The 26,605-nt window shown below is 30.4% G+C and overlaps 1 protein-coding gene across 1 annotated transcript; it reads left to right on the top strand.

Annotated features, from left to right (window-relative positions):
* The first annotated feature begins 21,484 nt into the window (after positions 1-21,484).
* On the top strand, positions 21,485-23,129 carry LOC140892354 (syntaxin-71-like). Its single transcript, XM_073301205.1, has 8 exons — positions 21,485-21,716; positions 21,795-21,920; positions 22,138-22,297; positions 22,400-22,485; positions 22,570-22,638; positions 22,742-22,786; positions 22,890-22,952; positions 23,049-23,129. The coding sequence occupies exons 1-8, from the start codon at positions 21,561-21,563 to the stop codon at positions 23,127-23,129; spliced, it is 786 nt and encodes a 261-aa protein (XP_073157306.1). The 5' UTR covers positions 21,485-21,560.
* Positions 23,130-26,605: the final 3,476 nt, after the last annotated feature.

Below are 26,605 nucleotides of genomic sequence, written 5' to 3' on the forward strand. Positions count from 1 at the left end.
ACTCCTTGGAAGTGCGATAGCACTTCAGTAGCTCTCCTACAAAGTGCGATAGCGCTGTTGCTATGAAAAGCATGCGAACCTGCACCAATCTTGGAGATTAGATGAAGAACTGTGAAAAATAAAAGCTCGATGGGATTTCATCTAAAAGAGATTTTGAAGATCACAAGAACACATCACACAACACAAAATCTGGAGAGAAACGCAACAGATTAAGGGGGAATGAAGATTCTCTCTGGCATCTTAATTAAAGAAGAAAGCAGATCAGTCGAGAAGAAGAAGGAAGAACAGAAGAACTGAGCAAAGCAGATCAATAGACGCAAAAGGAGCCAGATCAACTTGGCGGTAACATATCAACTCGAAGATACAGAGCAAGAGATAAGAATCCAGATAAGTTGGAGCAGATCAGATCAGACGAAACATACCAAACCAGATCAAAGATCAACAAGACCAAATCAAAGATCATACCAGATCAGATTAAATTTGGACCAGATCAACGTCAGATCAAATCATATTGGACCAGACCAGACAAATCAAACCATACCATATCAAAGTTCAATCAGATCAGACAAGATCAATCGAACCAGAAAATATCAGATCGAATCATAAACGAGCCAGATCAATTGGAATTATGAAGATCAACTAAGAGACTAGATCAATTGAACCAGATCATATCAGTTAAAGCTCAGACGTGACCAGATCAGTCAACCAGATCAGACAAGCTAGCAATTTGAACAATTCATTTGAAATCACCTTTTAAGGGGGAACAAATTCAAAGAAAGTAAAAGCAGATAAAAAGAACGACTAAAAAGGGAAAGATCATCAGTTGATGCGATTGTCAAAAAGAGGAAAAATGACAGATAAAATGCTTAGTTTTATCAAACACCAAAAAGAGGGAAATTGTTAGGAATTCAAGATCTAAGTTTCGGTGTTTGAAAAATTACCCAAGTCATCAATTGAAAAAGCAGATCAATCAATTGAAGAAGCATAAGCAGAAGAAACAAGGAGCAGATCAATTGAAGATTAGCTCAACAACCAAGGAGCTTTTTGTGCTAAAAGACAAAATACATTAAATGAAGATTTGAACGTTGCCAACAAAGAACCAGAAAGTCAAGATCTGAGAGCAATTTAAGGATACTTGTTGGACACCTTAACGGATACTTTCTGGAGGCTATAAATACAAGAGACACACAAGAAAAGAAAAAACAGAGCTACAAAAAGAGAAGAGAATACACGATCAGAAATATCGAAGTGTAAGATTATATCAGATCAGTTGAGTGTTCTGTAAAACACTATCTTTGTAACAAGAAACAGACAAGGGCTGTGTTCTTGAGTGTCTAGGAGTTCTGAGATTAGGCAGTAGTGTAAGTCCAATCTTGGATCGGATCTGTGCAAATTGCTTGTATAAGATCAAAGTCTTCTAGAAAAGAGTGAATCCTTCCGAGGTGGAAGAAAGGGTGACGTAGGAGATTGAGCTTCAAACATCCAGAAACAAGTCTTTGTGTTATTTCTTATCTGTCAAACACATTCACTCACCTCACGAATTCAACCAAGCCATTTGATCTGTGTTCGATCTGTTAGTCAATCTCTTCCGCATTGATTGATTAACATAGACACACGAGAAAGATAAGAGTTCATTTACTAACCCATCTGAACTCCATATAACTAAGAAAGACATTTTTGATCCTAACAAAAAAGCTAGCTGATCTACAGGACGTTTCCTACCGTTGACAGAAAGAAAAAGACGTTGAGATCCTTGATATAAATATCAGAGCATATCAAGAAGAATGCAAGAGACTGCCATCACAACGATACGAGTATTCGAGAACTTGAAACCGTTCTGAACAATCCATTGCTCATCCAACCCTTCACTTCAAAGCATATCTGATCTACGAAGAGATCTATTCAAAGGTCACTCAAATCCAAGCTATTTTTTGAAGAACATCGACCGAAGTCGATGATTTGAGATTCTAAGCTTTCAATAGCTTAGACATTCGTCATTAGATGTGTCAAAATGGGCTAGACCTCGTTGGGTTGACCCGCCCGCAATACAAAATTGCTGGGTTGGGTTGGCAATTTCCCAATCCGCCTAAAAGTTGGGCCGGCCCGCCCCGCTTAATGGTGGGTTGTGATGGATTGCAGGTTGGTCCGCAAAAATCCGTCAATTTATACGTGAGCCCGTCGAGTTGGCCTGCCTCGCGACCTAAAATAGGTAGGTTGGGTTATCGTTTTCCCAACCCGCCTAAAAGGTGGGCTGGCCTACCTTGGCCCGCCTAATTGTGGGTAATGATGGGTTGTGGGCCGACGCGCTCCGTTGGTCCATTTTGACCACTCTATTCATCATCACCAACTGAATAAGGTTGATAAGAACTTAGAATCTTATCATTGTAAAACAAGGAGTTCCATTTTATGCATTGGTAAGTCCTAACTTGGATCGGGTGTATTATAAGACGCTGTAATAGCCAAAGTCTTTTAGTGTATCCTTCTCATGAGGAAGAAGGGGTGGCGTAGGAGATTGATTTCCAAACATCCATAAACATATATGTGTTTATTTATGTTATTGCATCATATCACTCTTTCGTTATTATCACCTAGTTTAGTGAGAGTCGTTTCCGCACTACTCTAGTAGCTCTTAATCACTAGGAAACTAGAAAAAAAAATCGATTAAGTGAACTAATATTTGCTTAATCATATTGAATTAAAACATAAAATTTCTAAGTATGTATTCACCCACCTCTACACACATCTTCGATCCCCAACAAAGTACTAGTTGTATATTATTGAGTATTACATATTATGATATATATAATTGGATGTTCTAAATTCACAATAAGACAGTTTTTTTAGTCATACTATTTCACAATAATTGGACATTGTCCATTATTTCAAACAAATATTTTATGCTTGTAATACTCAAAATTAAACAATTATGAGTGTGAAATTGAATTTAATTTAGATTTTATTCACTTATAATTGAGTACTGTTTATCTATAATTGGATATGATATTTGATTTTGATATTCAAAATTTTAATTTAGAGATTATTCATTTATAATTGAGTACTGTTTATCTATAACTGGATATGATATTTGATTTTTATATTCAAAATTCGCAGTAGGATATAATGAAATATTGTTTACTCATAATTATTTTAACAAAATAATCAACAAATAACACAATAATTACACACTCTTTATATTGCTTCAAACAAACAATAATTATTTTTTCAATATTTGTCTTTCAGACAAATGTCTCTTCCTATGAGGTTTATCTAAAGATTTATGAATTTTCTTTTTGGGTATATCAATCCCAAATTGATCACAGAAATGACCAAGCTGTTTTCTTTCAAAAATATTTTGTCTTTTTAACTGATTATTTAATTTTAAATCATTACATAAAGATAAACCTTCCTGAATACAAGTACTTATTAAGTTACCGTAAGTATAATTATCATACTGAATAGAAATATTATCTTTACGAAGAATTTTTCTAACTCTTTCAGCAAAGAGATGAGGAAGACCATCAATAAATTTGGCTTTCCATTGATTGTTATTACAATCCGGTAATTCATAAATTCTAGAAAGAAAAGTATCTTTATACCATCTGAAATCAGTAAGAGTCTTACATTTCATATTACTCAAAAGAGTTCTAATATTTTCACTATTATCAGTAAAACGACCAGTAAAATGTTCAATAATAGTCATAATAAGACTATAAACAACATTTTCAGTCTGATTATTATTCTCTATTTTAATAGAATCATAAATATCATTTTTCTGTTGTTGAGATAAATAATTATCCCACCAACCTTTAAGTTGGCCTGTAAAACCAGAAATAAGCATTTTTGCTATATTCTTATCAGTATTACCAGCACTTTTACAAACAGTACTATACATAAGCATTCTATGAGCAAGATTATAAATCTGCTTATCTGTTAAACCATCAGCATTCCATTCATAAACGCTTTTTCCATTATAACTATTTGTTATAATGTACTCTTGTTCTTCATTAAGAACATCCAAAGGAGTAGGACGAGAATAGTAATAACGATTTTGAGTTGGCCTATCAGCCCATTTCATTTTTTGAATTTTATCTGTATCATCATCACAGTATTATTATTACTAAATGATTCATTATTATTAATAACAGAAATATTCATATTTTTAAATTTTTCTGATAAAATTTTTTCAAATTCAGAAACAGAAGATTTAAATTTAAAATCTTGTATTTCTGGAGGAGATTGAATAGAAGAAGAAGCTATGGAAACTATATTTCTATCTTTCTTTTCTTCAATGTGAACATTAGGCTTGATCTGTTGTATGGCCAATAAAATATTATCGATATTCTTTTTTAAAGAAGTCAACTCTTCTCCTAAAAGAATAAGATATAAATTAGTATAATTTTGCTTTTCAAAAAGTTGATTAATATGATTAATAGTAACAGACAACATATCATCCTCAAATATTTTTGAAAACGCATTAAAATTTAAAACTTTTTCATTCTTTTCTATTTGAAAAGAATTCTGTGGAGGATACACAGATTTCTGAATATTTTCAAAAGAAAGTTTATAATTTCTTTCTATAACAAAAATATAATCAACAAGAAAGATTTTTATGAACCAGGGAACAAAATAAATCATTTTATTTTTTTCTGCACAATCTTTATAAAAAGTATTAATTATATATTCAAATTCTTTTTTGGAAAAACTCTTAAAATACCATTTTCTAAAAGATTTCCATTTATGATCACAGAATTCTTTATTAATCTGAGCTCTTGCTCTAGATCCTTTACTGAAATCTATTTTGGTTGTATTATCCATTTAAACAAAATTCATTTCTGAGATAGTATCTGATTCTGTAATGTTCTGGACATTTCCATGAACAATATTATTTCTGTTTATAATAACCTCTTCAATATTTTTATTTTTAGAGAAATCAGATCTAACTTCTTCTCGAATTTGAGAAGTAGAAGCTCTAGAAGATTGAGGAATATCAATTATATAATCTAGAGGAGAAATATAAGATCTAACAGATTGAGATCTAGTAATAGGCAAATAATTTTTATTTTGAAATTGTATGTTAATAGATCCTTCATTAGTCTGTATTACTTGTTGTAAATCCATATTCAAAATAGGATTTCTAGGAATAGAATTTTCAAAAGTCCACTTTGATGGAAAGTCTATTTCTTCCCATTTAATAGATCTACGTGTAGTTATTTTAGATTTATTGAAATTAGTCTCAATAAGAACAGTTTCATTTTTCTTTTTGTCAATTCTTTTACACATTGGATTTAAAAGTATAAAGAGGTTTATAATAAATACGATAACAAATACATATGACTTCTGTTCCAACAGAATAATTATAACCACGAGTCTTAACATTTAATGTTAAAGAATCTAAAATATTTATATCAGTTAATGATAGAGAAAGATTTGGATACACATCAAAATAAACTGGACCATGAGCCAGACTGGATTCAATTATTCCGATTAAAGATTGTTTCCAATTGAAATTTCTACCATCTCTTAAAGCTGCAATAAAGCTTTCAGGTAAACCTTCCAAAGTAAGAGGTCTAAAGGCAATTTGTACTAGACCTATATGAAGAAATTTATAATCTTTAGAAAATGTTAATATATATTTTTCATTTAATAAATGAATAACCATCTCTTCATTATTAAGAGGAATTGAAGACTCAGTAGTCTTAACAATTTGTTTAAGACCAATTTTTTCAAAGGTTCCTAATTGATAGACCATTTTAGGTTCTATTTTAGGAATAGTCCATTTATTTAATAAATCAAGATTATGAGGAATATCATATTCTTGAGTAATACTGTTTTGAACAGTATTCTTCAAACGAAAAATATTCATTTGAATAAAATATGCTAAATCATAAATATCACTACTCCATGGCGAAGAAGATGCGAAGAAGAGACAATTTTGGAAAAAAGATAAGGATAAAAAGCCTTTAATTACCTGTCATAAATGTGGTAGACCTGGTCATTATGCTAATCAATGTTGGGCTAAGGAGAAAATTAAATCTCTTGATATCTGTGATGATATTAAAAATACTTTATATGAAATTGTCATGAAAAATTATTCTGAAGATTCTCATACTTCTGATTCTAGTCCAGATACTGATGATATTATTAATCTTGATAATGATTCTTTAAATTCTTCAGAAGATTGTGATAATTGCATCCAAGGTCAGTCTTCTAATTGTTGCAATTATATTAGTAACAATGATGATGATAATAATGAATTTTATAAGTTAAAATCTCAATTTGAAGATTTAAGTATTAATGTTTTATCTGATGATAAAATTATTGAATTTTTAAAATTAATTAAAGATCCTAATCTTCATACTTCTATAATTGATCATATTGATAACAAAACTTCTACTAGTTATACTGATCTTTTGAAAAATGATCAGACTTATTCTTTAAAAGAAATAAGAAAACTTTTAAAAGAAAAACACAGTGTTAATACTCCTGTAACTTTAGATAATTTAAAAATTGAAATTGATCAACTTAAACAGCAAGTTGTTATTTTACAACATGAGAATATTCGTTTTAATAGAAGGATTTCTGATTTAGAAATGCCTGAGTTAGAAAATAGTTCTAATAATATTTCAGACCAAGAACAACATTTATCTGTTCTTAGTAAAATAAAATCTCAAAAGTGGTATACTAAGATAACTTTATTAATTGATAATAATTATAAAAAAGACTTTATTGCCTTAATTGATAGTGGAGCAGATTTAAATGTTATTCAAGAAGGAATAATACCTTCAAAATATTTTCATAAAACTTCACACTCTCTTTCTCATGCAGGAGGTGAAAAATTACAGGTTAATTATAAATTACCAAAAGCTTATATTTGTAAAAATAAGAATTGTATTCAAACAAGTTTCTTCTTAATAAAAAACCTTTCTACCCAAATCATTCTTGGTTTACCTTTTCTTTATAAAATCTATCCTATTATTTCTATAAATCCTACAGGTATAATTGGTACTTATGAAGGTAAGAATATTCACTTTCAGTTTATTACTAAACCTTATCTAAAAATTTTAAATTCTATCCAAGATCATATTGACAGAAAAATCTTTCATATTAATTCTTTAAAAGAAGAAATAAATTCTTTAACTATTGATGATACTTTGAAAAATCATAAACTACAAGATAAAATTAAATTGCTTCATAACCAATTCTCTTTAGAAATTTGTAATGATTTTCCCAATGCTTTTTGGAATCGTAAGAAACATATAGTTTCTCTTCCTTATGAAGAAAGTTTTGATGAAAAGAATATTCCTACCAAGGCAAGACCTTGTCAGATGAATTTTGAATATTTAGAATTATGTAAGAAAGAAATTCAATCTCTTTTAGATAAAAAGTTAATAACTCCTTCTCAATCTCCTTGGTCTTGTACTGCTTTTTATGTCAATAAACATTCTGAGATTGAAAGAGGTGTTCCTCGTCTAGTAATAAATTATAAACCTTTAAATAAAGTTTTAAAATGGATTAGGCATCCTATTCCTAATAAAAAAGATCTTCTTGATAGACTTTTACATGCCTTAATATTTTCTAAATTTGATTTAAAGTCAGGATTTTGGCAGATCCAAATTAATAAGGATGATAGATATAAAACTGCTTTTAATGTTCCGATAGGACATTATGAATGGAATGTTATGCCTTTTGGTCTGAAGAATGCTCCTTCAGAATTTCAGCAGATTATGAATGATATCTTTACCCCTTATAGTGACTTTATTATTGTTTACATAGATGATATTCTTATATTCTCAAAAAATATTGAGACTCATTTTAAACATTTAAACATATTTAAAACTCTTATTATTCAAAATGGATTAGTTATTTCTAAACCCAAAATGATTTTATTTCAAACCAATATTAAATTTTTAGGTCATAATATTGATAAAGGTAATATTATTCCTATTCAAAGAAGTATAGAATTTGGTAATAAATTTCCAGATATTATTACTGATAAGACTCAATTACAAAGATTTTTAGGTAGTTTAAATTATATATCTGCCTATATTAAGAATTTAGCCAATGATACTGCTATCTTATATGATAGACTTAAGAAAAATCCTTCCCCTTGGACTGATCAGCATACCAATTCTGTCAAGAAAATTAAAGAAAAAATTAAACATATTCCTTGCTTAATGATTTCTAATCCTAGTTGGGAGAAAATTGTTGAAACAGATGCTTCTGATATAGGCTTTGGAGGTATTTTAAAACAATTAAAACCCCAAAGTAAAGAAGAATATCTTGTTAGATTTCATTCAGGAAAGTGGAATTTTGTTCAGAAAAATTACTCTACAGTTGCAAAAGAAATTCTTTCTATTGTTAAATGTATTCTGAAATTTCAGGATGATCTTTACAATCAAAAATTCATTATTAAAACAGATTGCAAGTCTGCAAAATATATGTTTAATAAAGATTTTAAACATGATGTTTCTAAACAAATGTTTGCTAGATGGCAAGCTAATTTAGCTCCTTTTGATTTTGAAATTATTTATAAAAAAGGAGAAGAAAATTATCTTCCTGATTTTTTAACCCGTGAATATTTATCTAATGATGGCCGGAATGAATAGGGGTCGTGGTGAATTTTCCTCTTATAGAGGAAGAGGAGGAAGAGGAAAACCCCCAAATTATATTGGCAATGCTCCAAGGCTGATAGCTCAATTTGGAAATCAACGCCTCATAGGCCAACAGATTTCTAGTTCTTCTGATAGTAATACTATCCAAAAAAATGATCCTTTATATGATGAGTTTCAAGAATTTTTAAAACAAAAAGGTAAGAATAAGGTAATTCCTGATTCTGAAGAATCTTATGCAAATATTGCAAAAGAAAATGAAAATGATTCAATATTATATACTGAGAATAAAAATAGAGAAATCATTCTTCTTGTAGAAGAAAAAGATGAGCAATGGAAAAATACTCCTTGGATTATCATGGATAGATATCTATCACATGCATCATATGTTCATGGTGCTTATAAGCCAAGAGGATATTATGAAACCCTCTTAATTTTTACAAAAACGGCGGAAATTACCCATTTTCAGAGTAATACTCAGCAAACGGAAAGTTATAACTTTTCCAAATTTATTATTAAGAAAATTATTTCTATTGAAGAATGGGGAATTTCTCCACTAGCAGAAAAAGAATTCTATTCTACTCAAAAACAAATTACTTTTAAATATAACTACTGGGATTATATACAGAGTTTTTATACAACTCTATTCTATGAAAATTCAAAAAGAAAACATTCTTGGTTCTTGAACATATGTGAAAATAATTCACATGATAATATTCCCAACTGGTTCATACACTGGTGGCAATTCTTTGGGCCTTCATCAAAAATTTTACCTGAAGAATTCAAAAATTATTTTGAAGATTGGATCAGATTCTCTCCAAGAGTTATACAGAACATGACTACAAATTGGGTCAACAATAATTTATCCTGCAATTTTTTTATTGAATTCGGTATCCCATGGATCTGGAAATGGCAACCAGAATTTGGTTATAATGATCATGGAATTCCTTGCTTATGGAGGAAGAGTTTATCAAAGTTTTGGAAAAAATTGCTCAGAAATGATCCTGAAACTGGAAACCACATGACATAGAGATATTACAAAAAATGGAAGAAAATATCTCTCAATACAAGAATGATTTTGCACAACAGGAGAAGGGAAAACAATCTGATGTGATAAGTCCCTTCAAAATTATCACCCAGAAATATCAAGAAATCTACTCAAAAGAACAAATGATCGACTTATATGTTGAAGAAATGAAAGATTTGTTTAAAAATATTGGTAATACTGATACAAAATCTGATCAGTCCATGACTTCAACTGACAGCCACAATCAGTTTATCAAATTAATGCATATGCAAGATGGACAGGATCCCGAAGATGATGATCTTGAAGAAAATCAAATTGATGAAACTTTTGAAAAATTAAAAGCATCGCTAAAGTCCAAGATTGGATGAAAAAGGAATCCTTTTAGATAATATATCACTTTCAACTTTTATAAAGTTTGGCAGAAGTTATTCTACTTTTTCAAGATGTAATAATGCATCTTTTTATTATTTTAATAAAAGTAGTTTTATAAGTTTAGCTTGGAATCCGGGGTTGATGTCCGGCTCTTCCTATTTATAGGTGTATTTTGTAAGTTTGGGGGCACACTTGAGTTTGCTTGCCTCTCTTTCTTCTCCCTTTCTCTCTCTTTCTCTCTTGTAATAAAAGCCTTTCAGAAAATAAAAGTTTGAAGTTTCTGTTTACAAATCTTTGTAAGTATTTCTCTTTTTATTTTGTCTATTTCTATTTTCTTATTTAATTTAGCCTAATGACAGGCTAAATTCTCTTTGCTAGATCATAATTATCCTACGAAATGACCATGGTATTGTAATGGTTTAAGATATAATGGGAATTTAAAGGGAGGTTAAAAAAATTTTATAAGGTTGGAGGTTAATATTAAGTAGATCAGATTCATGTACTACCCTTCAGCTCGTGTTTGCCTTGAAATGGCTTTTAGAGCATTGTGGGTATTTGTTTTGAATCTTGATCTACTTAATTAGTCTCGGTAAACTCCTTATATATATTTTTTTGTAAAAAAGATTAAAATAATAATTTTCCTAATTTGATCGAACCTTCCCATGATTCTCATGTTTCGATCGAACCTTCCCATGATTCTCATGTTTCAAGATCCAGAATGGTATATATATATATATATATATATATATATATTGTATTATTATACTGTAATTTGATACACAATTCACAATATATTTTATTTATTTACTTAATTCAAAATATTAACAAACAAATAACTTATTCTCACAATCACCCCAACTAAACAATTATGGATATGAAATCACATTAAAAATAATTTGGATTCTATTCAATTATAATTGAGTTCCATTTTTTTTTATATAATTGGATAATCTGAATTCAAGACTATATACTTAGTTACTCTTAATCAAAAAATTTAATCAGTAATATTATACCATGATTAATGGGGCATTTTTTCATTACTTCATGAAAATACTATGTTGATAATTATCCCCCACTGCAAAATCAAATTAATATGAATCATAAAAATTACTGTGATAAAAATTTAAAGATAAATTATAATCGGGTTGCAGGAGTGTGATTTTCAATAGAAATTTAGGGCAAATGCCGAGGATTTATAATATTATTTTTTTAGGGGGGGGGGGTGGGAAATCAAGAAAAAACAAGGTGCAATTTCAGGTTTTTGATTTAGAAGAAAAAAATAAAAATTCAAAGAGTTTGAAAAAAGGATAAGAGCAGGATTAGTCGCCCATTTCAGGAGAGAGAGAAATTGAGATGAACAAATATAGAAGATGGATCGAATGTGATTTCCTTATGCAATTTGGGGTATTTGGGACTTTTAAGGTGGTTGGGGACTGACAACTAAACTAAAGTCAAATTAGGGAGCCCTTGTTTAAAAACTTTTACATAGGTACTGATGCACAATTGAAAGTAAGAATTAGGGATTTATTTCAAATTTCCTTTTTTTTTTAAAAAAAATAATCAAAAGTGACTCTGATCATATTCATAGGCTGTAGATGTCATAATCTTGTAACAAAATAACAAACAATGTATTGTAACCTTCTTCAGTTATAACAATCAAAATCAACTAAGTCCAAGCTTTGAGATAGTGCAGATCCACTTTCAAAATATCCAGTCACTTGCCCTCGAGGTCCAAATCATGTCCCTGAAAATTATATAAACAACAAAAAAAAGTCTAGTATCTACGTATGGACTCGGGGACAAAATTAAAGCCATGAAAAACACCTCTCAATGGATGACCAAAAATACAATCACTGCTCATGTTCAAAATTTGTCATACATAGTTTTCCAAAATGTTCTTTGAAATGCAATATCTCAAAAACAAGTTGGGAACTCCAAAGCACAAGATTCCAGACACTATATATTATAATTACTAAAAAGATAAATGATCAATTAATTTCTCAAATATTCAATTATTATGTCACTTATAAAGATGTCTGATATTTACCTCAACGAAACCAAGAAAACCAACCTCCGATGTTCCTTTTCTGTTCGTCAGTTTCTCTCTCCTGAAAGAAACATGGTTAAATTAAATGAAAAGCTTTGTTGAAAAACTTAATTTTACTTTCATGGCAGCCAGGGTAGTCGCCATTGAATCCAGGGACGCTGTGTACTTTTCGAGGGCTTCGGTGTTCTTACAGAGGTCTCATGACTCTCATCAGTCTTACTACCCTTCAGCGATTCAACTGAAGCAGCGGTCTCATGACTCTCATCAGTCTTACTACCCTTCAGCGATTCAATGACAGTGAAAATACCTTGACTAATACATCCACTTACAACCCCAATTACTATTGAGCTCACTTTTTCTCGGTTCGGCTTCATGTCATCCCATTTGACGCGATGCTTCACAGTATTCCAAACACTTTTGATTGGCGTCTAAAACAAAAAAAAAACATCGATGGATTTCATAACAAAGATAGATATTGCAGTGAGAATTGACATAATCTGAATCAAAACATGAAATAAAATCTTCTAACTCGCTAGCTAACCAAGAAATCAAGAAATGCTACTATTTTAATAATCCCAATTTTATCACGACACAAACACATTAAAACCGTAACAACATAAAAGAAATAAAAAATACAAAACCAATCGATTTCCGCTATCTACTCACAGTAGAGATTAACAGCTCGATTTCTCAAGATTTCGATCGATTTTCTGATACGCTCTGATGGTTTGTGAATTGTGTTATGAGAAGATTAGGGCTATGGCAGGGGTGGAGGGAAATCAAGAGAGATTTGAGATTTATATATGTAATTAAGATATACTTATATATATATATATACTTATATATATATTTATATATTAATACATATATATATATATATATATTAGATTATAGATTTTTGAAGATTTTATTAATCAAGCAATTTTTTCAAATTGTTTCCTCCCTTGTGCTCTAAGGATTTTGGCCACCCTAATCAATAGGATTTGGGTCGTCACTCCTTGTTCGTTCAATCTCAACGCAAATTTTTTATTTTCTTTCTAGTGGGAGTTAGAAGAAGAATAGGAAAACTAGTCGTGAACTTGATTCTGAAGTTGAAGAAAGAAGATATTTACTAAAGGTATAAGTTCGTAAACTCCATATGAATGTATATTAAACCATACGAGTGCCCAAGTAATTTTGAATGTCAAAATTAAAATTTTAAAACTTTTCCTGCATCTTGAGGATGAGAAAAACGGTACTCCAAAGGGTGTATTCATTTTAGACTTTTAATGACTTTTAACGACTTTTCTAAAGCTATGGACTTTTGTAGAGTTCATGAACTTTTAATGACTTTTATAGATTCTTTTTGACATATTTCAAGATTTTTGTAGACTTTTGTAAACTTTTTTTTCATAGAATCTTCTTGAATTTTTATGTCTAACGTTTTTCATATAAAATTTTATTGTAAATTTTTAAGTTTATATATTATTTTTATTAATTTTAAAAAACAATTAATAAACCACTATATATTTCTCTAAATTTTGTAGTTCTTCTGATTGTCTTCTTCCATTTATTCATTTGTGTGATGTGTATTGATATTTGAAATTTAAATGAACTTTCTGAAATAAGAAAAAAATATTAAATAAAAAAATCTCTTTGAATTCATGAAATAAAAATCACATGCATAATCAAAATAAAATTTGTTCAATAAACAATCCAAAATTATATAAATAAGTCAAAATCTAAAAATTATCTAGTAGTTGAATAACTAAAAAACAATCCAAAAAAATATGAGAAAAAATTCGAACACGGTAGTGTTTATTATTAACTTATGTCCCTTCCCCCAAAAGCACTCGATCATTTCAATTTGTAATTTATCCACTCCGATCATTCTTCAGTTGTCATTTTCAAGAAAGACATCTTCTTTGCTCTCATGTTGTTAAACAAGTCAAACACTATGAACCGAGTGCGATTATCCAAATTTGGGACTTCTTTAATCGCATCCCAACAATTATCATCTACAACACCAATCGAGTCAATCTTAGAAGCAGCCTTCTCAAGGTTGCAAGAGAGCTTCTGCATAAGATCAGGATCAATATTCTTTTATGTTTTTTTTTATTTTAATTCAAAATCAGTCCTATCTCGTTTTTTGCTATCCGGAGGAACCTTTGAGCTCATTGGTTGAGAAGACAATGGATCAAAAAAATGTAGGCTGATATGTAGACTTGAAATAATTGGACATTGTCCATTATTTCAAACAAATATTTTATGCTCGTAATACTCAAAATTAAACAATTATGAGTGTGAAATTAAATTTAATTTAGAGATTATTCACTTATAATTGAGTACTATTTATCTATAATTGGATATGATATTTGAATTTGATATTCAAAATTCGCAGTAAGATATAATTAAATATTGTTTACTCATAATTATTTTAACAAAATAATCAAAAAATCACACAATAATTATACACTCTTTATATTGCTTCAAACAAAAAATTTATACTCATAAAAATTCTAAGTATGAAATTAAATTTAAAAATTAACTGATATACTATTCAATTATAATGAAGTACTATATATATATATATATATATATATATATATATATATTTTATTATTATACAATAATTTGATACACAATTCACGATATAGTTTATTTATTTACTTAATTCAAAATATTAACAAACAAATAACTTATTCTCACAATCACCCCAACTAAACAATTATGGATATGAAATCACATTTAAAATAATATGGATTCTATTCAATTATAATTGAGTTCCCTTTTTTTTTTTATAATTGGATAATCTGAATTCGAGACTATTTACTTAGTTACTCTTAATTAAAAAAATTTAATCATTAATATTATACCATGATTAATGGGGCATTTTTTCATTACTTCAAGAAAATACTATGTTGATAATTATCCCCCAATACAAAATCAATTTAAGATGAATCATAAAAAATTACTGTGATAAAAATTTAAAGATAAATTATAATCGAGTTGCAGGAGTGTGATTTTAAATAGAAATTTAGGGCAAATCCCGAGGATTTATAATATGATTTTTTTTGGTGGTGGGGGGGGGGGGTTGGAAATCAAGAAAAAACAAGGTGCAATTTCAGGTTTTTGATTTAGAAGAAAAAAAATAAAAATTCAAAGAGCTTGAAAAAAGGATAAGATCAGGATTAGTCGGCCATTTCAGGAGAGAGAGAAATTAAGATGAACAAATATAAAATATGGATCGAATGTGATTTCCTTATGCAATTTGGGATATTTGGGAATTTTAAGATGTTTGGGGACTGACAACTAAACTAAAGTCAAATTAGGGAGCCCTTGCTTAAAAACTTTTACATAGGTACTGATGCACAATTAAAAGTAAAAATTAGGGATTTATTCCAAATCATGTCCCTGAAAATTATATAAACAACAAAAAAAGGTCAATTATCTACTTATGGACTCGGGGACAAAATTAAAACCATGTAAAACACCTTTCAATGGAAGACCAAAAATACAATCACTGCTCATGTTCAAAATTTGTCATACATAGTTTTCCAAAATGTTATTTGAAAAGCAATATCTCAAAAACAAGTTGGGAACTCCAAAGCACAAGCTTCAAGACACTATATATTATAATTACTAAAAATATAAATGATCAATTAATTGCTCAAATATTCAATTATTATGTCACTTATAAAGATGTCTGATATTACCTCAACGAAACCAAGAAAACCAACCTCCGATGTTCCTTTTCTGTTCGTCAGTTTCTCTCGCCTGAAAGAAACATGGTTAAATTAAATGAAAATCTTAGTTGAAAACTTAATTTTACTTACTTTCATGGCAGCCAGGGTAGTCGCCATTGAATCCAGGGACGTTGTGTACTTTTCGAGGGCTTCGGTGTTCTTACAGTGGTCTCATGACTCTCATCAGTCTTACTACCCTTCAGCGATTCAACTGAAGCAGCGGTCTCATAACTCTCATCAGTCTTACTACCCATCAACGATTCAATGACAGTGAAAATACCTTGACTAATACATCCATTTACAACCCCAATTACTATCAAGCTCACTTTTTCTCGGTTCGGCTTCATGTCATCCATTTGACGCTATGCTTCACAGTATTCCAAACACTTTTGATTGGCGCCTAAAACAAAAAAAACATCGATGGATTTCATAACAAAGATAAATATTTTAGTGAGAATTGACATAATCTGAATCAAAACATGTAATAAAATCTTCTAACTAGCTGCTAGCTAACCAAGAAATAAAGAAATGCCACCATTTTAAAAATCCCAATTTTATCACGACACAAACACATTAAAACCGTAACAACATAAAATAAATAAAAAATACAAAACCCATTGATTTTCGCTATCTACTCACATTAGAGATTAACAGCCCGATCTCTCAAGATTTCGATCGATTTTCTGATACGCTCTGATGGTTTGTGAATTGTGTTATGAGAAGATTAGGGCTAGGGCGGGGCGGAGCGAAAAAATCAATAGAGATTTGAGATTTTAATTATACTTATATATATATATATATATATATATTATAGATTTTTGAAACTAAGATTTTATTAAGCAAGCAATTTTTTCAAATTGTTTCCTCCCTTGTGCTCTAAGGATTTCGGTCACCCTAATCAATAGGGATTTGAGTTGTCACTCCTTTTTCGTTCAATCTCAACGCAAATTTTTTTTTTCTTTCTAGTGGGAGTTAGAAGAAGAATAGGAAAACTAGTCGTGGACTTGATTCTGAAGTTGAAGAAAGGAGATATTTACTAAAGGTATAATTTCGTAAACACCATATGAATGTATATTAAACTATACGAGTGCCCAAGTAATTTTGAATATCAAAATTAAAATTTTAAAACTTTTGCTGCGTATTGAGAATGAGAAAAACGTTACTCCAAAGGGTGTATTCATTCTAGACTTTTAATGACTTTTAACGACTTTTCTAAAGCCGTGGACTTTTGTAGAGTTCATGAACTTTTAATGACTTTTATAGAATCTTCTTGAATTTTTTCATAGAATCTACTTGAAGTTTTATGTCTAACATTTTTCATATAAAATTTTATTGTAAATTTTTAAGTTTACTGTTTATATATTATTTTTATTAATTTTAAAAAAACAATTAATAAACCACTATATATTTCTCTAAATTTTTTAGTTCTTCTTGTTGTCTTCTTCCATTTCTTCATTTGTGTGATGTGTATTGATATTTGACATTTAAATGAACTTCCTGACATAAGAAAAAATTATTAAATAAAAAAAGCTCTTTGAATTCATGGAATAAAAATCACATGCATAATCAAAATAAAATTTGTTCAATAAACAATCCAAAATTATATAAATAAATCAAAATCTAAAAATTATCTAGTAGTTGAATAACTAAAAAACATTCCAAAAGAAAATATGAGAAAAATTCGAACATGGTGGTGTTTATTATTAACTTATGTTCCTTCCCCCAAAAGCACTCGATCATTCCAATTTATAATTTATCAACTCCGATCGTTCTTCAATTGTCATTTTCAAGAAAGTCATCTTCTTTGCTCTGTTGTTAAACAAGTCAGTACTATGAACCGAATGCGATTATCCAAATTTGGGACTTCTTTAATCGCATCCCAACAATTATCATCTACAACACCAATTGATTCATTCTTAGAAGCAACCTTCTCAAGGTTTCAAGAGAGCTTCTGCATAAGATTAGGATCAATATTCTTTGATGTTTTTTATTTTAATTCAAAATCAGTCCTATCTCGTCTTTTGCTTGCCGGAGAAATCTTTGAGCGCATTGGTTGAGAAGGCAATGGTGAAGTAATGTCATCAAGAAAATGTAGGCTGATATGAAGATCTTGTCCATCGTTCTGGATGAATGCACCATTATCGCTATCAAACTTGAGATCATCTAATAAACTAGTGCCCCTGGGTTGTTATGTCTCAGATGTTCTCGCTTCAGTATCATCTCCTACTGCACTTGTGAAGTTTCCAACATCAATTCCATTTCCAACTTCAATTTTCAAATCTTCATAATCCTCAAAAATATTGAACCGATAATTCTTATGTGTAGGATGAAACTGGAGAAAAACAAAAGGTAACAAGTGTTAAAAAGTACTAGTTCTAATTATAGTAACAAATGCACACTTATTATTTTAACTAGAGTATGAGATAATTATTTTAAGTACTAGTTCTAATATAGTAACAAATGCACACTTATTATTTTAACTAGAAAGACCCTCACCTTAAAATAATTATCTCATACTTCATCATTAGGCGTGAATTTTTTGTCACAGAATCTCATCCAAATTCAGAATTGTGACGTGTAAGCTTAGAATAATTACTTTATCATTGCTTGAACCACTTCAAATGACTTTGATACTGTGCGAAATTTTTTTCACACCCTATTTTTGCCTTATGAGCAAGAGATATATTTTTTTCACTGTTCTTTTGATCAACATCTCATTCTTATCACGCCACCCTTGCATGGGTGGCATCAACCATGAGTTAAAGCAATTCATTGCTCTTTTCAATTGTCCACAAATTATATTTTCTATATGAATCTCCCATTTTTTACGATAGAAAAAATTTCGATCTAAAATCATTAAAACTATATATATATATATATAGACGTAGCCTCAAACAGTCAACACTTTTTAATAATTACTTCTTAAACTCATACTGTACCTATAATGTGACTATCAAATATACAACATACTTTTTTTATTTGAGAAAGAAATGAACATGATACTTATTTCCACATACCAACTTTATTTTTTTTAAAAAAAATAATAAAGAATGAATCACGGTTTAAAAAATAATAATAAATGAATCACGGCTCTTTAATTGCAACTCACATAGCCACTGTATTCAAAATTTTTCAAAAAATTTGCACCAGTATACGTTGCACTTACATGAATATTTTTTTTTAAAAAAATACTTTTAAAAGTATATATTTCAAACACCAAAACCCTACACATCCATATATATGGCCGGCCACCAACACATACTTATACATAAACGTGCATAAAAAAAATCAAATCTTATTGGTTCTAAAAAAACAATAGCAAAACCGTAACCATATAGCAACAATAACAATAGATCAGTAGAAGATTTCAAAATGAAAACACACCACTTTTATCCAAAAAATTCAATCCGTATTTGCATCATGCTAACATATGTACTCAAAATCAAAACCCTGAATATTTTTATTTGTAAAGAAAATGAAGAAAACGTTAAAAAAGAAAAAGAAAGAATTTTACCAGGAAGAAGACGAGAAGAGAGAAGAGAAACTCCTAGAACCCTAGATGTTTGAGGAAAAAAAGTCTTATCAAATCTTTGGTATGATGGGAAGAAAATTATGAACTTTTTTTAATGGTACCTAATGCTTCAATATTTGTACATAATGATTTTAATAAGAATCATTAAAAATCTATGAAACTTTTCAATTCCACTCAAATTTTATAGAGTTTAAAAAAATCAAGATTGAATACAACTTGACTTTTTAAAACTTCATGAAAATCTATTTTGAATATCACTATACTTTTATGGCGTATGCAAAAGTCTATATTGAATACCTTAATACTTTTAAAGTTCATAAAAGTTTTTAAAAGTCTATAATGAATACACCCATAATGGCCGTTACACTTATTTATCATTCTAAATCTTTAATCAATATTTTTCAAGAAAATTGAAGATTATTAGATTTCATATCTTAAATCATAGATCTGGCTATATAATCAATACAAAATTATGTTATGCTACAAACATCAACATGAAACTAATTTGTGCAATTTCAAGAGCAATAACATAAACAAAAAGTTGTGTTGCTTCAAGAACATCAACACAAAATATAAATTGTGCTACTTCTGGAGTATCAATGTCTATATATGAAAAATATGATATTTTCAATAATATGGTGTACGTGCTCTTCAGGAGAACAAATTAAAATATAAAGCATTCGTGCTGATACGTGTTATAAATTTAATAATCAAAGAGAGATGAGAAGAGAATAGAGAGAAAAGTGAGTTCCGAGAATGACTCGGAACTATTTCATTCATAACTGAGAACCCCTATTTATAGGGTACAAGTACAAGATACAAATATGTAGATAGATAAGATTGAGATATCTATCTTAACCAAAAATCTATCTTAATAATCATCTATATTCAAAATCTTATTATAACAAATATAATGTATTGTATATTTAATATTTTTTTAAAATTTTAAAGTACTTGGTTTATCCTTATTTCTTGTGTTGTGGATTAATTTATAAAAAAATTAGTTGTTGTAGAAATTTAGTTTAAAAAAAAATTGATGAGAAGCGAGATGATAAAATAAGTTATAAAATAAAAAAAAAAAGAAGAGAGAAGTGGATAAGAGATGAAGTTGAAAAGAGAATGCAGGGGCATAAAAGGAGCAAATTGGAGAAAAATCATCATAACACCAAAAAATAATTTGTACACGCTTAATAAAATAATAAAGATAGTAAAGATAGAGAAGTATCATTGTGCACCTGTTACACGCGTCTTTATAATTATTGACATTTTTAAAATAAAAAAATTTGTGATTATTTTAATCGTTATTCATAATAATCATTTGTATAACAACGATGCAAGTACATTAGACGTTTAGGCACCGTTCTGTTCACCATATTACTAATATATGTATAACTCATTTCATCTCATCTTACGTTTTTCTCATCATATTATTTATCCATGTATATTAACTATTTATTTTACATCAATCAAATCATTAATTATTTATCCCAATCAATCAAATCAATTCAAATTACTATATTACCCCTTATAAATAATATAATTTTTATTTTATTTATTATTAAAAGGACAAAAATAGTCATTTAACATTTTTATATAAAATTTAATTAATCAAATCAAATAAACCATAATCTATCACTCAAATCCAATACAATTTTAACTATCATTTCTTATTTATTTTTTATTACATTATATTATTTATCTATATATTACTTATACCATAACTTAAACCAAACGGTGCCTTAATTTACAAAAAAAAATATGTTAATATTTGAATTTTAGAAAGTGAATGAGAAATTGTAACAAGGAATAAACGATAGAGATTTTATTGGTAATAGCTAATCAATTCATGGATTATTCTATGCTACACCTGGAGTACTTCTCCCTCCATAATGTGGTCAAATATCAACCATTGGATCATCAAGACATATGTCAATTTCCATAAAAATATATGAGTCTCACGTCATCTAATGATATTAAAATAGGGGGAGAAACACTTCCGGTGTAGCATAGACTAACCCTCAATTCATAGTCAATTAAAAACATGAATTAAACAAAGGATGTAATGATTTTTGCGTATTCTAACTTTCCCGCTTCAACCTACGTTACATAACCGCCATTAACGGACCACCCCTAGACACAGAGAAAAATTACAGATCAAGATCAAAACAAGCTTCCTCCCACAATTTCGATTCCTTCCCAGAATTCAACCGATCCACAACAAGAGAAATCCCACCAAGAAACATCCATCATGAGTGTGATCGACATTTTGTTCAGGGTCGACTCCATCTGCAAGAAATACGACAAATATGACGTCGAGAAGATGCGATCCTCCAGTTCCTCCGTAGGCGACGCTTTCGCCCGCCTCTACGCCTCCTTTGAATCCCAGATCGAGGCCGCTCTCCATGTCTGTATAGTCTTTCATCTCCCTCTCCTGTCTTTTTTTTTTTTGGTTTTCTTGAACGAAAATATGGGATGTGTGCAGAAATCGGAGATGGCTTCGATGGAGACGAACAGAGCCGCGGTGGTGGCGAAGAATGCGGAGGTGCGGCGGTTGAAGGCTAGGCTTCTGGAGGAGGTGCCTAAATTGCAGAAACTGGCTCAGAAAAAGGTCTCTTCTTTAATCTCATTTACATGGAGTATCATGTATCATAGCCAATATATATCTGATGCAGATGCTGGCCTCTTTTCATTTGGTTTCTAAAATCAGCCACCTTCAAGAATCATCCCAAATTAAGGATAAAAATGGTTTTGATAATTATATGATACAAAATGGCAATTAGCAATCCAGAGTTGCATTTACTGATCATTGTTCTCTTTTCCAACAGGTCAAAGGGTTATCTAGAGAAGAACTCGAAGCTCGTAGCGACCTTGTTCTGGCACTACCGGAGAGAATTCAAGCAATACCGGATGGATCGACGAATGCGGCTAAACAAACTGGAGGCTGGGGAGCTTCATCATCGCATAAAGTCATAAAGTTCGACTCCGGTGATCATCTTTGAAGAACGTTTTTCGTTTAATAGTAGATGCCAATATGCTGCTTTTTATGTAGCCTGCTCGCTAACTTTTATGATTATGTGTGTTCACTAGATGAGAACTTTGATGATGATTTCTTTCAACACAGTGAAGAAACAAGTCAATTTAGGCAAGAATATGAGATGAGGAAAATGAAGCAGGCTAGTAGCTCATAAAATTTCTTTTTCATTTTCATACATTGCATCATCCAATCTTCCCATGTAATAAATTTTCATGCAATGCAGGATCAAGGATTGGATTTCATATCAGAAGGTCTAGATACATTGAAGAATTTGGCGCTCGATATGAACGAGGTTTGTCTATGGCGCATATATTGTTAATTTGTTCCTCACTCACTCCCTGTTTATAGAAGATATTGCCTGATTTCTCTCACTGTCTTCTATTGTTTTGGTATAGGAATTGGACAGGCAGGTCCCTTTGATGGATGAAATCGACACGAAGGTATGAATGGCTCGTTTTCTTTCCGAACACCGCGGTTATTCATTTATCTATCTAGCGAAAAGCAGAGGATTTCCTTGATGAAACACTTTTTGGTTTCTTGCAGGTGGACAAGGCAACATCTGACATAAGAAACACTAATGTTAGGCTGAAGGAGACTGTTCTCAAGGTGTGATAACAATCTATTATTTTCCTTTAAAAATGAAATCTTTTATGTTATTATGACACGGAATTATAAGTCCATGTTTGAAATAAATTGACTCAGGTGAGATCCACCAAAAACTTCTGCATTGATATAATTCTTTTGTGTGTTATTCTGGGAATTGCTGCCTATCTATACAAGTGAGTAGTCCATTTTTCAAACATGTAAATGCACCAATTTCTATGTTAACCGGATCTGAATGTCACTTCACTTTATGCAGTATACTGCGTTGAATACTCGAGATGATTCGCGGGGCAACCCTCGTCGCCACAGCTTGGCTACTTACATTGGTGTCGAGTTTGTCAGGTCGCATGTACCGTTCGGTGTGTCAACCTTTGATTTGTCCTAATTTAATGAACAACATATATAAAAGAAAACTTTCTTATTTGACTTCCATTATTAGATGATTGTTGTGGTTGAAAAGTGTAAATGATGATAATGTAAACGAATGCATTCATCTTCTTGTACCAATTTTTATTCCTAGTTTGTATTTCCGACTATTTTCTTTAGTGGGCGAAATTGTCGAATCGCAATAGAAATTGTATCCTCGTATTCGTACTTTGAGGTTTGCTAGAGGTTTGCAGTTGATGCTAGGAGTTCCTAATGCTTAACATATAATTAAATGGTTACATTTATAGAATGCACCCTATGTCTAAAATTTTCAAAATATCACCTGCTAATTACATTGAAACTAAAAATTCACTTCCCACAACAATTGAATTTGTGCTGTGTAAATCCGTGGAGTTATTCAATTTGCAGTAACAAAAATTTTTATGTTATAAAAATCGGTGCCTAGGATTGCCTAGGCGGCGCCTAGGTGACCCACCGCCCCGATTTTTAAAACATCAGTGGCTTCAGGCGGTATTCAAAAAATCGGATTAACAAACATTCTAGATGGTTCGATTTTTTTTTAAAAAATAAAATACAAAATTGATAAACTTTTTTTTTTAAAAAAAAAGTTTAACAAAGTTGTGCATATTTTTTTCGAAATATATCCACATAAAAAATTCATGCACATTAATAAGCATGAATGAAAAAATATTAATTAAAATATTGAATATATTTATGCATATTTTGACTAATTTTAGACTGAAATATTTATATATGTTTTCAAAAAACTGCTTAAGCGTCTAGGCGGCCAGTTAGGCATTTAGGCACTGGGCCGTGGGTAACCTTGCAAAATATAGAACTTGAATTTGACACAAATTAGTGAATTCCTAGGGTTTGGAATTCTAGTTCTATTTATTGTGATTGGTTATTTTTTTTATTTTTTATTACTAATATTATTTTTGGTGTGAAATTGGATTGGGCTCAGTGGGTCATACGATGCACACACATGTACATAGTACATAACTCCGACCCATAATATTTGGGTCGGATCTCATGATAAATTTTGTGAAACAAAGACCCACTCAGCACAATTCAAGTTCACAAAAGTCGCCTTAAAGATGAAAAGCCCAACCTTAGCTTGAGCCTCACATATTTACCCAATTCCCACTATTTCGAAAAATGGCTGTCTATTTCCAAAAAAATAAAAAAAAATACGGTTGTCAATATAGTTTTAAATTAATCACATCAACCACAAATTTTTACGAATTTTTTTTTATAGATATATATATATTTAAATCTAAAAGCATATCTTCATTAAATTTACATTATAATATAATAATAATATATATAAACAATCATAAAATACTTTTGAAGGGCAGTGGGTGGACAGTTACTATCACCCACCCTACCCCCACTAATAACCTATAAAAGTGACCGACTTGAGGGGGCCGGTGCAAGCCCTCTTAGCACCGCCCTTGCCCTAAAGTAACTACCATCTTGAGGTTTTGTATTACTACTAATCGAAAAGATGTCTTAATGTTGATGCATACTAGTGATATATAGTCAATATATATATATATATATATAGTTTCTTTCAAGTGCCCACCTACCATGTCCATCAATGATGTAGCACTATTCTATTGGACCTACAATTTATCACATCTTTATCACATCCAATAGAATAGTGTCACATTATTGGTGGACATGGTAGGTGGGCACTTCAAAGAAACATTATATATAATCTTGTTCCCCTGCACACCAGTGTGCAGAGATTTTGTGTGCACCCTGTGATGTTCGCATGAACATCTGAGATGTTCTCGCGAACATCCCGCGGTGCACACAAAATCCCTGCACACTGGTGTGCAGTGGATCATGACTGTATATATATAATATATATATATATATAGTAATTTTCAGCTGCCCAACTATTCCTGCCCAACTCATCTCCGATCACTAAAATCCACTACTAGGTTTAGTTGTTTTTTTTTAAAAAAATTCGTATCACTAAAACCCACTACCGGGTTTTAGTTGTCGGGGACGAGTGAGGAGTTCTTTTATGATGCCCAACATTATATGCCCACTTCATGCCCATCATGTACAATAGATGAGTTGACCGGTACAATAGATGAGTTGACTTGTACATGATGGGTATGAAGTGGGCATATAGTGTTGGGCACCATAAAAGAACTCTATAATGAGATCTTAAAAAACTTAAGTTAATTATTTTCGTAAAACGAGCACAAATACAAAATAGTTGCTATAAGGGTCCACAATGCAATATAAATTCAAGAGAAAAATCTTTTTTCTTTTTCTTTTTTTTCCTTTCTGACTATTTTTCTACATTTGAGAGTTGAGATCTTCCCCAATGTTTATACCACTTTTTTCCCGTGACGAGGAAGAATGATAAAGTTTAAATTTTTTATTTTCTATCTAACTTTTATGTATAAGAAATGCACGAGGATCGAATATTTTTTTTATTGCCATATTGTCACGTTTTGGTGCGTGTGGGAGATTTTTTTTTTCTTTTTCTAGGATTTTATTAGAGTTTTGAAAATATGATAGAGATGTTTATGTCGCTTGATCCAGATGATGGTTGTTGAGGGATTCAGTGTGTAGCAAACTTCAATTCATTTCTCCTCATCATTTGTTCTTTCTTCGTCTTATCCCTGTGAATTCTGAAATTAAATTCATCCAAAAAAATTAGAGATACTTTCCAATGAAGAACACACTCAGAATATCAACATCAACCAGAGTTGCGAGATCGTGAGACAATTATTTGAACCCTTACCTTCTTTTACCGTGTAGAGCGCAAATATTCCAAATCGGAAGCCCAACAAAGTAAGCGTATTTCTTGCATCCAGAAAATAGAAAATAGAATACATAAAAATTCGAAAATCCAAACCAAATATTAAAAACCAAGAAAAAGCAGAGAGATTGGGAGGAAATTTTCGAGTCCTTACCTTGTGTCAAAGATTTGGAGTGGAGAATGGAGTACTTATGGAGAAGTAATAGTTGGTGAGCAAATGAGGATAAACCTAAAGCGACGTCGAATGAGAAGTCGGAGGTTAAAAAATTAATCGTGAAACGGTCGTTTTTACGAGTCCCTCAGAAAATGATATTCAATTAAAAGATTACTGTGTAGAAAGGGCAAAACGGGAAAAGTAAATTTGGCGTCTTCAAAAGCAGTTTTTATAAGCCCTTCAACTATTATAAAATAGTTGAGATGATGATGATGATGATAATAATAATAATAATAATACTAATAATAATAATAATATTGAAATTTAATT

Source organism: Henckelia pumila, chromosome 3 (genome assembly GCF_033568475.1).
Source record: "Henckelia pumila isolate YLH828 chromosome 3, ASM3356847v2, whole genome shotgun sequence".
In the NCBI taxonomy this organism is placed as follows: Eukaryota; Viridiplantae; Streptophyta; class Magnoliopsida; order Lamiales; family Gesneriaceae; genus Henckelia; species Henckelia pumila.